We start from the raw sequence: 14,600 nt of genomic DNA on the forward strand, positions 1-14,600 counted from the left end.
CCCAGCCCAGACCGTCCCAGCACATAGCCTCCTTTCTGTCAGCCAGCCATGGGCCCAAATGTCCCCAGCTTGTACCGTCGGTTACGAGGTAACATGTGACTTCGCAATTTGCGCTACTGACTGGCCAGCTCCCGTGTCGCCTGCAAGCCCACTACGCCTTCCGCTCTGGTCTGCGTTTGCACTTCGTAAAGCACGTCAATAACGAGAGCATGGTGGAGAGGCCATCAACCACAAGGTACCTGCACACACGTTTGCAATACCTTCCCTTCACCTGTCCCATCCATGAACTGCATCCCCGTTCTCATGCGGTGCAGGTTCTGTGGAGTGCCAGACTGCTACGCTGGCCTGCCGGCGCGCTACACGTGTGCCGCATATGAAACGTGTGAATGCAGATGTGCGCAAAATGTGGACAGCGTCTGCTCGGTAATGGGCCGCGCTGCCTGCAAGTGGTGATTTCGTTTGGTGGCTCGCGTGCCCGCAATGTCCAAGCGCGCCAACACTGAGGGCGGGACTGTGTGGGTAAGCCTGGCACAGGTACTGCAGGGCCGCGACGTCAACTCTGCGACGAACATGTGGCACGCGCTGATGGAGTGCTGCTTGGTAGAGCGCGGCCTGCGGCCCTGCGCCTTGGTAGAGCGCGGCCTGCGGCCCTGCGCCTTGGTAGAGCGCGGCCTGCGGCCCTGCGCCGCGGTGGTGGCAGCGGCGGTGGTGGTGGAGGGCCTGGCCCCACCAGCAGCAGCAGCAGCAGCACCAGCAGCAGCGGCGGCAGCGGCAGCAGCACCAGCAGTGGCGCAGGGCCTGGCGACAGCGGCCCTGGGCCCAGCAGTTGCGGCGTGCATGTCCATACATAGCGGAGGGGGCGAGCAAGGCCACGTGGAGGAGGAGAGCGCTGGCGTCGCCCAAAGAAGCGGCGCCGGCGCGCAGGTTGAGGCCGGGCGGTGTCTAGTTAGAGTCTTTGCTGGCGAGGATAGCACAGCACAGTATATGGTAGGCTGCACGCAGCAGTGAGGATGTTGTGGCTAGAGGATCCCCCGCTGTTCGGTTTGCTGCCTGCTGTGCTTGCGCTTGATAGTTGGATGCGACTGGACGCATGGCGGGCCGTGCCTGTACGATCCGACCCTGGCTATGTCCAGGAGATGAGGTAGACGCTTGCGGCCTCAGACTGGAGGCGTGGCGTGGGCTCAGCCCACTTTTCCCTTGCGAGGGGAGCCACATATCTTGTCCCATCGTTCCGCAAGGCGTCCGGATGGGTTCTGTGTGTGGGCGGAACGGTAGTTCTATGGCGCGCTGAGGTCAGGGGTTCTAATCCTGGAGGATTTTCGGTCGAACATCTGTTGCTGTCGCATGAGGGTCTGGTCATGAAGTTGACTCATGCGAGTTGGCTATGGCGATACCCTAGCGGAGGGGGTAAGCGCGACAGAAAAGCCACTGCCACAGAGACAAGATATGTGGTTCCCCTCGCAAGGCGCCAGTATGGTGTTTTTTTTGCAGACGCACGTGGGCACGCAGGCACGCAGCAGGCAAGCAGGCACGCAGGCGGCACGGACGGACAAGCGCAATCCTGGGGGGCTTAGCCCCCCCCTGAATCGCTGCGCTCGGGGTGCTCAGCCCAGAAAGCCACGACAAGTGTACTCTCGAACGAAGAGGAGGGATGGGCTCCGTGTCCCACGCGGTCCTTGCTGCCTACAGACAACACCGCCGCAGCCTAGCACACACTAGGCACACGCCGGGGCCGCCGCAAACTTACCCGCCAACGCCTAGCCGCTCACCGCGCGGGCCATCGCCAATGCCCCTGTCCATGCCTGCAACCCCTCCCAACTCGGGTCAGCAGGGCACGAAGCTGCCGTGTCCCATGGTCTTCACTGTTAGACGAGCAGTGTCTAAAAACTCTATCCACCGTCTAGCCTGTCACTAGTCGGGCTGGGAGCGTCCCGATACAGCCGCTCCCTCCAGCAAACACCTATCGCCTAGCCTGCCCCCGGGTGGGCTTGCCCACCCTCAGCGTTTCCATTTCCTCCCGCCCCTCCAGCCAATTCACCTCACTGAGTGGCGCCCCGCAAAGCGCCCCCACCCCCCTTAGTACAAGCTGACCATGCAAACACCACCTCCCTCCACAAGCCCTTTGGCATGGGTCCACTGCGCCCACCACCGCCTTGCCAACATGACTGCCTCACAATGCACTGGGGTCCAGAGCAGGGTGTTCGTTCTCCACGTCACTGGCTCGTGAACTGCGTCAGCAGGTCCCTCTTGTAACCAATGCAATCTGCCTCACAATGCACGCCGACCAGCAATCCAATATAACACTGTAAGCCGACCCTGCGCGTGTCCATCGTCAGTTCAATGCGTGCATCAAAGCGCGATGCCCTTGCTGGTGGCATGTTGCCCACGTCGGCCATGCGCACAATACACACATCCCGACTGCCTGGCGAACCCCACAATGGGCGGGCTCAAGCGCGGCTCCCTGCACCGTACGTGATCATCACCCGCTTCACGAGCATGGAGCACTTCCACCTGCTCACACGCCTGTGGTCTGATGGCGACGCCGACGCGGAGCAGGCCATGGTGGACAAGCTGCGGCAGCTGGCACTGCAGAACTCAGACCTCGCGACTGAGTGGGAGCGCCTGAAGGCGCTGCCGGCCGCGACGCTCACCACCTTCCCCGCCAAGCTGCATCAGCGCTGCTCACTGGCGGGGGTCGCACTACCACCACTGGACGACCCTCAATCCCACCATGTCCTGAAGGCCCCTAGCTGAGTGTACTCCATCATCCCTCGTGTTTGCACCCTCCTCCTTTGCAGTGATGCCACCCGTCCCTGATGTGTCCTTCTGTCTCGGCGCATGGTGCAACACTATACGAGCACTATGTGACTACGGGCTCGAAACTTGTATCTGTACCCGATGCTCATGCACTAGTAAGTGCGTGCGACCACGCCTGCCATCGCCGCCAACAGGGGAGGGGGTATGCAACTCGCTCTGAACCCAGCTCGGGATGCATGGGACCCGGCCAGAAGGTGTTCGGACCGGGGGGGGGCAGTTTCGACTGGGAAGGGCAGGGGGGGGGGTAGGAAACAAAGTGCCAGACTCCATGCCCCGAAGTCCCCCGGGCCCCCCCTTGAGACGACTGACCACCCCACGGATTAGGGGTTAAAAACCCTCCATGTAATACCAAAGTGGTGCCAATCGACTCCTCTTGACGAGCACTATCACGCTGTGCCATCAGCGGTCCTGTTCTGAGACTTCGGTCACACGCGGGATCCTATCCATTGAAATCCCCTCGACCCAACCCACCCCGCGCTCAACTCTCTGCCGTGTGACGATTGGACAGTGTGCATCGGCAGCCTTGTTAGACGTGAATTCATGCGCATCAATGCAAGCCCTTGGGCGAGAAACGTCACCGCACACCCTCAAACCCGCACAACCCAGCAAAACCAGAAGCTAGCTGATAGAGGTTACATGTGGGACGACAGCCGTGGACTAAGCCAGGGCCCCAAAAACGTGCTAGCACCGCAAAAACTCACAGCGCTAAAGCTCAGTCCCGCACCAAACTCCATGGAGGATCCAGTCGTGACATGTTTGTGTGCTATGACGTATCGGCTCCAGGACCAGTCCAAGTTGACAGTGCGCCTGCCCAGCACCAAGACCAGGTGTGGCTGAGACTGTACCATCCACTGTTGCGAGTCAAGACGCTAATGCCGCTTCTTTCAGCGGCTGCCTGCCGCTGGGACACTGCAGCTATGTAGCAGGCGAACATGGCAGCCTGCTCACCCCGACTAATCAACGACCCCATGCTGGCTACATGGCTACCCTGAAGCGATATGCAGGGCAACTCAGCTCGCGCAAACTACCCGCGCTCTCCCACCGCTTGCTAGCTACGACCAATGAATGTCTCCAGCGGCTGTCCTCGACCGTGCCCAGCGTTTGTCGTATTCCTCCAGACTTGCAAGCCTACTGCACCTGCATGACTGAGCCCTTGATCCCAGGTATGCTGTCCATGCATGAACGGAGGAGGTTGCAGTGCGCAGGGTCTTCCTTCCGCCCGTGGGTTGGGGATCCGTGAGTGCCCTACCTACACAAACGGTTTATTCTGGATCCAGGGACAGCTCATGACATTGAAGTCCTCCCGCTCATGGTCCCGGTACAGCTGCTCCCGCGGCCCCACCTTATCGGTGAGCTGCAGCACACTAGGGATTATAAGTACCCTGGGCTTCTGCGCAGCAGCCGGCACTGCTGGCACCGCCGCGGCTCCCAGCTTCTCAGCTATCTTGGGATGGAACAGTCCCGCACCCAGGCCGCCATGCTGCGCCATGAGCGTCTTTGCCAGCTCCTCCGAGTCCCAGCTCCTCGCCAGCTGCTCCGCCGCCACGGTGGCCACGGGGTGCTCCGCGGCCTTGTCCCGGATGTGCACCACAAGGTGGTCGTACTCGGGCGGGAACATGCCGCCAGCAAAGTACCTGGAATGGTGGGGGTGGGGTGGGGAAGTCGGGGACTGGGATATCGCTAGCCGAGTCTGTAGCACAGGGCGGGGCAAGGATGCAGTTCTAAGTCCGTGCATTTGCCTGCCTCTTACCATCGCGCGGCCATGCAGCCCTGCATGAGGTAGCCGCCTAGCATGCAGCGGTTGTCGTTGAAGCCTTTCCCCGAGGGTGAGTAGGGGATGCATTGGTGCTGCAAGACAACGACAGTTCATCAATTGCGGTTTCGGCAGAAGCGTGCCGCATATCAACCAGTGCAAATAAAGGCCTTACTTTGAACTGCATGGGTATTTCCAGCGGCAGGTGGTTGTTCCGCTCGCCGCCCAGCCAGGTTAGGTTGCAGCGTGGCGCGGGGTACACGACGGTGCGCCCCATCTCCATGGCAAGCCGCGTCAAGGCCTGTAACAATTCCGCAAGACTGCTGAGCTGTACGTATCAACACGAGGTGGATGGCTTCGTACCTTGGTTGCTTTGTCCCACTCCTCGTGCGACACCCACTCGCGGTTCTCCACCTCAGGCGAATACACCAGCACGTCGGGTATGGGCGCGTGCTCGGTGCTGGCGAAGAACACGCCGCCGCGCGGGTGCAGCAGGTGCGACAGCTCCCAGTTCCACATGTTGTTCGCCATCTGCAGCAATGGTTGGTGATGAGCAGTCAGCCGCATGGGGGCTGCGCACGGTGCATTGGCTGGTTGGCGCTGCGATTTGACCTGCTGTTGCTCCTCGGTGCCTTACCTTGACGGTGAGCTTGTTCATGGGCGCCCCAAACAGGCGGTAGAAGTGCGCCAGCGCGTAGGGCGAGGTGCCAGTGCCGTTAGCGCCGCGGTACAGAGCCGGGTTCCAGTATCCGCTAGTAGGACAGGCGAGAAGTAGGGCACAAACAAGGACGATGAGAGGGGCACACATAGACGTGAAGGGGCTCCAGGGCTTTGATCCAGCTCCTTTGCGTTGCCCGCTGTGGTCGCACTTGCATCAATGCTCACTGTCTTCCAAGTCGGCGGCAGTTCCATGGTGTTAGCCCGCCTAAAAGGTCACCTGGTGCCGTCCTGGCCGTACGCAATGCCGATCCACTCGGGCAGGTAGGTGAAGAGCTCGCGGTTGGCGGCGTTGGCGGCGGCCTGGATGGCGGCACAGGGGGCACGAGAGGCAGCGATGGGTGGTGGTGGGCGATCGAGGGACGGGATGGAGTCGGCTGCGATGCCAGCCGATGCCGCTTGCACTGCATGCTGGGAAACATATGCCGAGTCATCCAGTTGAATCCACGAGTTGAATTGCTGATACCCATTGTGCCTTACCTGGGCTGGGTCCTCAGGATCCGCCCATAACGGCATGCCGTCTGACTGCAATGGCAACATAAAATAGAGTGAATGTCACCAACAGAGCTACTTCCGCACACGTTCCAACACGTTCGTGGGTTCCTCTGCCCCCGCACGTGTGTCCCCAGCTGTTCACCTTGATCAGCTCCATCCACGCGCGGGACTTGTTGCCGCGTACAGGCGCATACAGCGGCCCGCCGAACTCCTCGGGCCACACGCCCTACATGGGGTGCAGGGACCACAGACACGCGCAGTTTGGTGGCCACGCGGAGACGAACCGAGTGATAGCATGTACCGGTATGCCGGTGGCATGGCCCGCGGGTGCACAACAAGACCTGCGCAGTTCCGTCCCGAGACTCTGCAACCACCTGGTGGCGGTTCCCGCATACCTGTGTGTTGGGAATCTGTATTACTTGCTGATGCGTGACGCCCTCAGTGCGCCGGAACCCGGGTGCGTGTTCTGCAAGTGACTTGGGCCAGGGCACCTTGGTCTCCTGCAGGGTCCAGTAGGTGAAGGGCCGGGCAGGTCAGGTAGCCGGCGAGGATGCGGGTGGTCTGGTGCAGGGACGATAAACAGGGGCTGGTCAGGCGTGCAGGGACAACGTAGGCATCGAGGCGCAATGCTGCCACCCATGTGCACTTGAACAGCAGTAGCCCACCTTGAGGAAGTGCCAGGAGCCGATGCCACCGGTTTCGTTATAGCCAAAGTAGCGCTTGTGTGCCCCCTCCCTGTGCAGAGGACGAAGCAATTGATAATGGGGGAAATCAGGCGCGCTGGCGACCGTTACATGGGCAGAGGCTTTCTGCACGCCATCCTGCCACCCAGTGCCCCGCCATGGCCCGTCCCCATCCCCGTCGTGCCACCCACCATGCATCCCGGTACGTGACGTTGCGGTCCCAATTCCAGCAGCCATAGGCGATGGGCCGCCCAATTACCGCCGACATGAGGATGTCGCTGCGGGTGGGGGGGGGGGAGCGTTTTAGGCACGTGGACGCCAAGAGCCAGGCACTCCACGCACAAGGCCTCGGTACGCCTTGGCGATGTCATGCACTTCCTACCCCTGTGCTGCACGCTTGATTCTCACCTCATGGCCATCTGTAGCCAGCCAGCAGATCAGCAGTGTGCAGACCCGTGGGGAGATTCCGTTGATGACATCATAGCGGCATTCAGTTCAAACTTAGGATGAGCATGAGACCCGGTCACCCTTATAGTACCGTACGGTGTCAGCTACATTACTGGCATACAGCGCACCTGCTCCCAGCAGAAGTCTTTCCTATTCCGTCCAAGCATGTACTCGCGAGCTTCCGCCCATCTGTGTATTAACACAATAGCAAGTAAGCACCGACAGGTGCCACACGCAGTGGGGCACAAGAATCACGGACAAACCACCAACGACAGCACCCCCCTACATCCGCAGATCCACGATGCATGCATAAATACAAGGTGATCGGTAGCGCCCCTACTCCGCCCCGCCTGCTCACCGCTCCAGGCGGTCAATGACTTCGTTCAAAACGTACACTGATGGCCCGTCCGGCCGCGCATTCTGCACATAGCTGGGGTTGGGAAAGGCCACGGCGAGGGCGCGAGGCACATGTTGCAGGCCTGGACAATACCCGTCCCCTGCCACTGCAATGGGTAGTCTCTACGCGGCTTCCCTCTCTGCTTCCATACGCTCCACTCACACGACCGCCGAGTTGAGCCAGCCAATGGCCGGGTCCTTGAGCGCCATCAGCGCCATGTCCCGCAGTGGCGGGGCCTGCGGACGCATTCCAAACACGCAAGGGGAAGAGGTTGGCACATGCGACGCTGCGGGGTTGAGGCCCAGGTCGAGCCAAGTGGGCATGGTAATCGCATTTGCATCCCTGCGTGACCAACAACGCGTGTGTGCACATGTGTTGGCGGTCGCCCGTATCACATGCACGCAGCTGCCAGCCGCTGGCACGAGAAGCCTCTGGCTAACGAGTGCCCATGACATGGATATGCGCTGGACATCCAGCCCGCACGTACCTTCAAGTGTGAGTAGATGTCACTCAAGAACATGGAGTCACTGAGCCGCAGGGTGAAAATGGGCAAGACGCGCTATGAGGGCAGCATGAGCACCTGGCAACTACGACCTCCTATGCAATATGCTCCTCAGCAGCTTCACACCCCTGGCTGGCCCACCTGTCCAGACACAGCACGTTGACTCCCAGGCGCGCTGCCCTGGGCAGAAACGCATGCCTGCGTGCGCAAGAACACACAGTGTGGATTCTGCAGCCATACAAAACTGCGCAGACCCACTTACAGTAACAGTGTCCCATGAAGCATGGGGGTTTATCCTTGCATGCCAGGGGGGGGTGATGGATACACGTGAGACTGCTGGCTACGCGGGACTACGGCGTCCCTATGCGCTAACACCTGTGCCTGTTGGGTTTGGCTGCATACCTGTCTAACATGTACTTGGGTGTCGCCGCAAAGACCTGTCAGATGCAATTGAAGACGTTATAGTACATACGGTGTATTGCAGACTGGATGCTTAGTCCATGCAGCTTGCTTGGCCCGATGCACTAATGACAGCCTCATCCCACCCACCTGGCTGGACCAGATGCACGACACCTGCGGCCAGGCCCTGAGCGCCCGCTTGCAGTTTTCCTCCGTGGACATCAACTGCAATGGGGTTGGCATGGCCCAGATGTGGTCGGGACAAGAATGCGTAGCTGGGCTCTGGAAACCAGACAGCAATGGCTCATGTGTCCCATCGCCACTGACCCCGCCGCCCCCAGGCCTCACCACGATGTGGTCGTAGCCCATCTGCATCATGTTGTCGTACAGCTGGAACCCCGCCACCAGCCGGTTCTCAGACACCAGGATGATCTCCCGCCGGTACACACGCGCACGGAGGCAGTCCCGCAGGCCTGTGAAGCGCCGACGTGAAGGTCCAGGCGAAGCAAAGGCAAAGCAAGCTTTTCAGACTGATATCTCCCGCCATCCATGATCTACAGCCGCATCCGGTACTCTTTGCAGCCCCTAGATGCACTCCATAGGCTTGCCTTGAAGCGGGTATATGTCGCCAGTCCATTGGCGTGTATGCCCCAAGGAGCAAGTTCCCGACGCCGCACACGGCAGCGTCTTGTTGTTCTCCAGCAGTCTCTCCTTTTCACGCCACGCAGGTTCTGATATGTTTGCGAAGTTACAAGAGGGGACATTATGAGCGTTCTGATATTCAGGTGGGTGTGGAGTTAAGTTGAGCAGGGGAAGAAGGTAGGGACGGGCCACGGGGCGACACGGCATCCAGTGCAATGGGTTTGTCCCAGCAATAAACGTGCGTACCAGCGTTAGCAAATGCAAGCCCGCCTGCGTCTCCAGCGAGCAGGCAGAGTAACGCAACGGCTTGTCCGAGCATTTTTGTCCGAGCAGTTTTGAATAGGTGTGCCATGTAAACAGCCCTTAGCACGACTCTATAGTGGTCCCGAATGGCCAACAGTCTGATGAGATTCTGAAGAGCGCAACATCGGACGGAAACCTCGTTCTGCTTAAGTAGCCAAGTCGCATCATAAAACGCCTATGAGATTATCTTGACGTGACTGCAGCATATGTCCCCATATAAAATGACGGTGACTATACACAAGTACACAACTACACTGTTCCGCATGGGACGACTGCACATGTCGTGCCGCCCACGGTGCCGCCCGACTGGCGCCTGTCCGGAGTGCCGGAGGCTGCGGACACTGCCGCAAAACATGCAGGGACGAGTTATGTCTCGTGCAGGTTCGCGTGATCGCCACAGAGACTGGGGCTGGGGATAGCAGGAGCGGCCAGGGCGGCCGCATGCACGCGCAGAAGAATTTTTGGTTCGTTTCGCCCCTCTACACACATGCACGCCACGCCGTCCCATCACGGCCTGTCACAGTCCCACACGCTGCACCTAGCGCCCCTAGCACACACGCGCACACGACCCGCCAGTGCTGCGCCCAATGGTTATTAGCAGTAGTGACAGCACGGCACCTGCCTCCGCGCACGTGCAAGCCATGCCTTCCCATCAGGGGTTCCCATGGAACCCCTGCTTCCCATGGAACCCCTGCTTCCCATGGAACCCCTGCTTCCCATGGAACCCCTGCTGCTTCCCATCACAACCTGTCACACTGTATGGCACCGCAACTCGCAGCCCTAGCACACAGGCGTGTTCAACCTGTCAGAGCTAGCTACATCTGATGGTTACTGTGGAGGGGCTCAGCCCCTTTTCCCGTGACCGGGGAACACGTGTCGGTTCGTTGGTGGCATTCCGCCCACATTGGGTGTGTGATGGGACAGGGTTCAAGGCAGGGTGGCGCAGAGGGTGGCGAGGTCCCGTAGGGTGCAGCTGATGCCCAGACCCGTAAGCAGACAGCAAACAGTTTGCAGTGGCAGAGCAGAAGTGCATGGCTGGTCGAACGCCGGCGTTACTGTACCGACAAGTTGCTGGCTGGCTGGAAGTTTGCTGATGCGCATTCCTCACGCTCCGGGCGCCCGGCCAGGCGATAGCACCACACAGACAGACCGCAACGCCACACTCGCGATGCAGAGTCGCAGCGCACCTGCAGGAAGATGACCAGCGTCCACGGATGAGCACCAGAGGCAACCGCAGAGAAAATGCAGACAGAATGCAGCAAAGCAGTGGCCGGGCGACAGCGTGACAAGCAGGGGCGAAAACAGGGCGAGGCAAGGCAGAAAAGGGAGCCCGAATTGGGGCAGGTTCCACATCTATGCTGGGGTGGCGCCATGTGTGGCCAGGCCCAAACCGCCCAAATTCCAGTGCACATATCTTGTAGATGCCTCAGGCCTGCGGCGGTTACAGTGCATGGATGACCCCCCCGCAACATCTGCAGCCTATCTACAGGCATCTACGCCCTTGCCGTGTCCCAGCATCCCTGCACCTGCACCTGTACCCTCTCGAGTGCCCAGACTTTCGCCCGCCCGGCACATTCTGCTGGCCACCAGGTGTATGTACATACTAGGGGTAGGCCGCCGCCGCTGGCGAGAAGGGCCCTAACCACGCTCTTGCCCACGGCATCCAGGGGCCCAAAGAAAAAAGCCTAGTTTTAGCGTTAGCTTTTGATGCAAGCCCTGCGTGGACGAGTACTACACCAGCCAGGTAGTCCTGTTCTTACAACTCGGCAGCGGCCGTTATAGGGCGCAAGCACTCAGCTGCATATGAAATGTGTAGATGCAGATGTGCGCAAAATGTGGACAGCGTCTGCTCGGTAACGGGCAGCGCTGCCTGCAAGTGGTGATTCCGTTTGGTGACTCGCGTGCCCGCGACGTCCAAGTGTGCCAACACTGCGGGCGGGACGGTGTGGGGAGGCCCAGGCCCAGGTTCAGTCTGGTTCGGGGGTCAGGTATCAGGTATCAGACAGGCTCAGGCGCCGTCCGGTTGAACGTTGCACCGCAGGGCCGCGACGTCAACTCTGCGACGAACAAGCGGCACGCGCTGATGTTGATGCTGCTTGGTAGAGCGCGGCCTGCGGCCCTGCGCCTTGGTAGAGCGCGGCCTGCGGCCCTGCGCCGCGGTGGCGGCGGCGGCGGTGGTAGTGGAGGGCCTGGCCCCGCCACCAGCAGCACCAGCAGCAGCAGCAGCAGCAGCAGCAGCACCAGCAGCAGCGGCGGCAGCGGCAGCAGCACCAGCAGCGGCGCAGGGCCCGGCGGCGGCGCAAGGTCTGGGCCCAGCAGTTGCGGCGTGCATGTCCATACGTAGCGGAGGGGGCGAGCAAGGCCACGTGGAGAGGAGAGCGCGGCGCCGCCCAAGAAGCGGCGCCGGCGCGCAGGTTGAGGCCGGCCGGTGTCTGGTTAGCGGTCTTTGCTGGCGAGCATAGCACCGCACAGTATGTGGTAGGCCGCAGCAGTGAGGTGTGTGATGGGACAGTGGTAAGGCAAGTTGGTAAAGTCCCGTAGGGTGCAGCTGATTCCCAGAACCCAACAAATGGCATACAATTGCAGCGGCAGGGCAAGAGTGCGTGGCTGGTCGAACGCCGGAGTTACTGTACCGACGAGTTGCTGGCTGGCTGGAAGTTTGCTGACGCGCATTCCTCACGCTCCGGGCGCCCGGCAGGCGATAGCACCACACAGACACACAGTATGTGGTTCGTTTTTTTAACACACAGTATGGTAGGCCGCAGCAGAGAGGAGTGTTGTGGCTAGAGGATCCCCTGCTGTTCGGTTTGCTGCCTGCTGTGCTTGCGCTTGATAGCTGGATGCGACTGGACGCATGGCGGGCCATGCCTGTACGATCCGACCCCGGCTATGCCCGGGAGATGAGGTTGACGCTTGCGGCCTCAGACTAGAGATGTGGCGTGGGCTCAGCCCCACTTTTCCCGAGGGGAATTGTCCCTGTCCGCCCGCAGCATGTCACAGTCGTCTGCTAGACAAAGCATCTGACCTATAGGCTACCTAAGCGCGCAACCTAGGATGATGGTGTTAAGATACACCGGGGCGTTTCCGAGGCGCATTAGTAGCCCGGTGGGCACGGTTGGCGGGAAACCGAGTAACCGTAGTTACTCTGGTTCTGCCGCGCTGCGCACCAAGGCGGTCAACCAACCCTCCCCTTCCCTCCCCTCCCCGCCTCACCTGCCACGGGCTCGGTCTGAGCGATGCAGACCGCGTCGTTGTCGTCCACGCTGTCGTCCATGTTGTGCACCAGCGTGCGCTTGGGCGCGCGGTTGCCTGGTGCACTTGCAGCGGAGGGGGTAAGGGGAATACTGCAAAAAGTATTGGTCACGAGGGCGGAGTGTAATGCGCTTGGATGAAAAGGACAGCAGCGAGTGGTGCGCGAGGGAGCGAAGGCGAGCGGCGTGAGGCAATTGATGGCTGTCCGCACTGCTGGTTCGGGCTGAAATTGCTGGTGGGAAAGTTATGCTGCGGGTATATAAGTAAGCGTTGTGAAGAATTATGGCGAAGTCGCACGGTATTGCTGGCGGAAATGCTGAATTCCATCGGCCATGTACGGAGAATGGTCCTCTGATAACTGCTTGTTGTCGCGCACAGATTTGTATCAACACTCCACTGCCATGTTAGCGTTGCTAGCAGTACGGGCGCGTTCGCCCTCGTTGCCATCAATCACTTTGCCTGCTCGATTGCTTTCTACGCAAACCTCTGCTTCAGTGTCAGAGACTTACAGCAACAGGCCAACGAGCAGCGCTGAATCTACGGAAGCGGTCTCGAGCTCGGGGCAGTCTGCATCAAAGTGGGACTGGAAATGGGTGCTCGGCAAAGCGTCGGGGCGCAAGCCCGCAATCACGCGACCAAGGAGGCACCAATGGCACTACTGCAATCCAGAGTATGATCCCGCGGCGCCGCTGCCCGAGGTGCTGCGCTCGCCGTTCGGCCCTCCCGGCGCGGAACGCTCGCACGACTGGGCCACCTACGCACGGCACCTGCAGCTGCAGCCAGAGAACCGGAGGGACCTGAAGCGCTACCGGGCACGCTTCGTGCGATTTATGCAGCTGCGGGAGCTGGACTGGCGGGAGGCTTTCCAGCGGGGCGTGGCGGAGGACAGCCGCGTGTCCAACAAGGTGGCGCGCGCAAAGGCGGAGGCACAGCGGCAGGACGCGTGGAGCGACTACAAGCAGGCCATGTGGCAGCGCGCACAACTGGCCGACTCGCACCAGTCACATGGGACTGGGCGATAGACTCGCACCAGTCGCAGGGGACTGGGCGATAGCAGTGTGGTCAGAAGAGCTGCTGAGGAAGAACTGAACCCGCACCACTAGAACGCAGCATCGCGGCGGTCAATCCGGTGCCAGCATTACTGCATGGGACCATGGCAAGTTTCCCATTGATGGATGTGCACCGCACCTACTGGGCGTTGTAGCTACCGGAGTGACATGAGGTGGATAAGTACCGCCGGTTATGGGTTGGCGGCAAGGTGGTGTTGACTGGTGTTGACCGACATCACGAATGAAAGCTGCTTGACTGTCTTTGTTGTTATGATGAGGATTTGGTGAGAGGAACCACGGGCGCGCGGTATGGCATGCGCTTACGTAAGGGGTATGTGCTTGTATACCGTACGTTGCCCTTCCATTCTCCTCGTTCCATGGTTGTGCGATGGGCCAGTGTTAAGGCAGGTTGGTGAAGTCCCGTTGAGTGCAGCTGATATCCAGACCCCAGCAGATGGCAAACAACTTGCAACGGCAGTGCAGGAGCGCGCGGCTGGTCGAACGCCGGAGTAACTGTACCGACGAGTTGCTGGCTGGCTGGAAGTTTGCTGACGCGCATTCCTCACGCTCCGGGCGCCCTGCCAGGCGATAGCACCACACAGACACATCGTAGGTCCATGGTGTGATAGGCACGATCTTACACCAATTTACACGGTGTGAGGCAGCACGTGATCTGTGGAGCAGCAAACTCTAGTCCCAACGCTTACAGCATCCTACGGCTGCTCCTACCCCTTATTGCTATTGTTATGCAAGGCAATGCCCTGCAGTTTGTTATCATGTAACTTGAATGCCATAACATCCCTGGTGGGTACATCAGGTTCCTTCGTGGCCCAGCCAGGCGCATGTTCGCCCGTTGGGGGATGCGCTGGTATACATGTGGTCGCCGCCCGAGTCAGCCATTCTTGACCAGTATCGCGCCAACGCACACTTCCGCCGCACGTGCAAAGTACACGCATCACCATTGCTGCTGCAGCCAGCTTCCGTGGCTGAATTCCGTTCATGGTTCATTGTTCGTCTTCAAAGCATTCTCGGTAACAGATGGTTGTCCCCGTTAACAGCTGGGCTTGTTCCACACAGCAACGCGGTGTACGCCCTTGCCACCGTGCTGGGGGTTTATAACTTTAGTGGCTCTTTCCCTCGCCGC

At 60.2% G+C, this 14,600-nt stretch overlaps 5 protein-coding genes across 6 annotated transcripts; 3 read left to right on the forward strand and 2 right to left on the reverse strand.

The window, feature by feature from the left end:
- Positions 1 to 116: 116 nt before the first annotated feature.
- On the forward strand, positions 117 to 1,648 carry CHLRE_09g417025v5 (uncharacterized protein). Its single transcript, XM_043066390.1, has 2 exons — positions 117 to 235; positions 315 to 1,648. The coding sequence occupies exon 2, from the start codon at positions 481 to 483 to the stop codon at positions 1,006 to 1,008; it is 528 nt and encodes a 175-aa protein (XP_042921686.1). The 5' UTR covers positions 117 to 235; positions 315 to 480; the 3' UTR covers positions 1,009 to 1,648.
- Positions 1,649 to 2,246: 598 nt separating this feature from the next.
- On the forward strand, positions 2,247 to 3,175 carry CHLRE_09g417037v5 (uncharacterized protein). The gene has a single exon (XM_043066391.1). It carries the CDS (start codon positions 2,497 to 2,499, stop codon positions 2,752 to 2,754), a length of 258 nt encoding a protein of 85 aa, XP_042921687.1. The 5' UTR covers positions 2,247 to 2,496; the 3' UTR covers positions 2,755 to 3,175.
- Positions 3,176 to 3,329: 154 nt separating this feature from the next.
- Positions 3,330 to 9,366, reverse strand: CHLRE_09g417050v5 (uncharacterized protein). 2 transcript variants are annotated; one of them, XM_043066392.1, is made up of 22 exons: positions 9,099 to 9,366; positions 8,819 to 8,941; positions 8,559 to 8,683; positions 8,361 to 8,435; positions 8,214 to 8,248; positions 7,953 to 8,009; positions 7,797 to 7,836; positions 7,472 to 7,545; positions 7,271 to 7,342; positions 7,041 to 7,101; positions 6,874 to 6,884; positions 6,657 to 6,743; positions 6,448 to 6,517; positions 6,178 to 6,282; positions 5,925 to 6,008; positions 5,768 to 5,812; positions 5,508 to 5,590; positions 5,208 to 5,322; positions 4,934 to 5,101; positions 4,746 to 4,871; positions 4,568 to 4,665; positions 3,330 to 4,451 (listed from the first exon to the last, which is right to left on the reverse strand). In XM_043066392.1, exons 1-22 carry the CDS (start codon positions 9,169 to 9,171, stop codon positions 4,067 to 4,069), a joined length of 2,112 nt encoding a protein of 703 aa, XP_042921688.1. In that variant the 5' UTR covers positions 9,172 to 9,366; the 3' UTR covers positions 3,330 to 4,066. The 2 variants fall into 2 exon arrangements, with proteins under 2 accessions (XP_042921688.1, XP_042921689.1); XM_043066393.1 differs by having other exon boundaries at positions 3,438 to 4,451.
- Positions 9,367 to 9,610: 244 nt separating this feature from the next.
- On the reverse strand, positions 9,611 to 12,546 carry CHLRE_09g417076v5 (uncharacterized protein). The gene is made up of 2 exons (XM_043066394.1): positions 12,369 to 12,546; positions 9,611 to 11,461 (listed from the first exon to the last, which is right to left on the reverse strand). The coding sequence occupies exons 1-2, from the start codon at positions 12,427 to 12,429 to the stop codon at positions 11,154 to 11,156; spliced, it is 369 nt and encodes a 122-aa protein (XP_042921690.1). The 5' UTR covers positions 12,430 to 12,546; the 3' UTR covers positions 9,611 to 11,153.
- A 130-nt stretch (positions 12,547 to 12,676) lies between these two features.
- CHLRE_09g417100v5 (uncharacterized protein) lies at positions 12,677 to 14,250 on the forward strand. Its single transcript, XM_001696710.2, has one exon. It carries the CDS (start codon positions 12,809 to 12,811, stop codon positions 13,427 to 13,429), a length of 621 nt encoding a protein of 206 aa, XP_001696762.1. The 5' UTR covers positions 12,677 to 12,808; the 3' UTR covers positions 13,430 to 14,250.
- The last annotated feature ends 350 nt before the right edge of the window (positions 14,251 to 14,600 follow it).

This window comes from Chlamydomonas reinhardtii, chromosome 9 (genome assembly GCF_000002595.2).
Source record: "Chlamydomonas reinhardtii strain CC-503 cw92 mt+ chromosome 9, whole genome shotgun sequence".
NCBI classification, from domain to species: domain Eukaryota; kingdom Viridiplantae; phylum Chlorophyta; class Chlorophyceae; order Chlamydomonadales; family Chlamydomonadaceae; genus Chlamydomonas; species Chlamydomonas reinhardtii.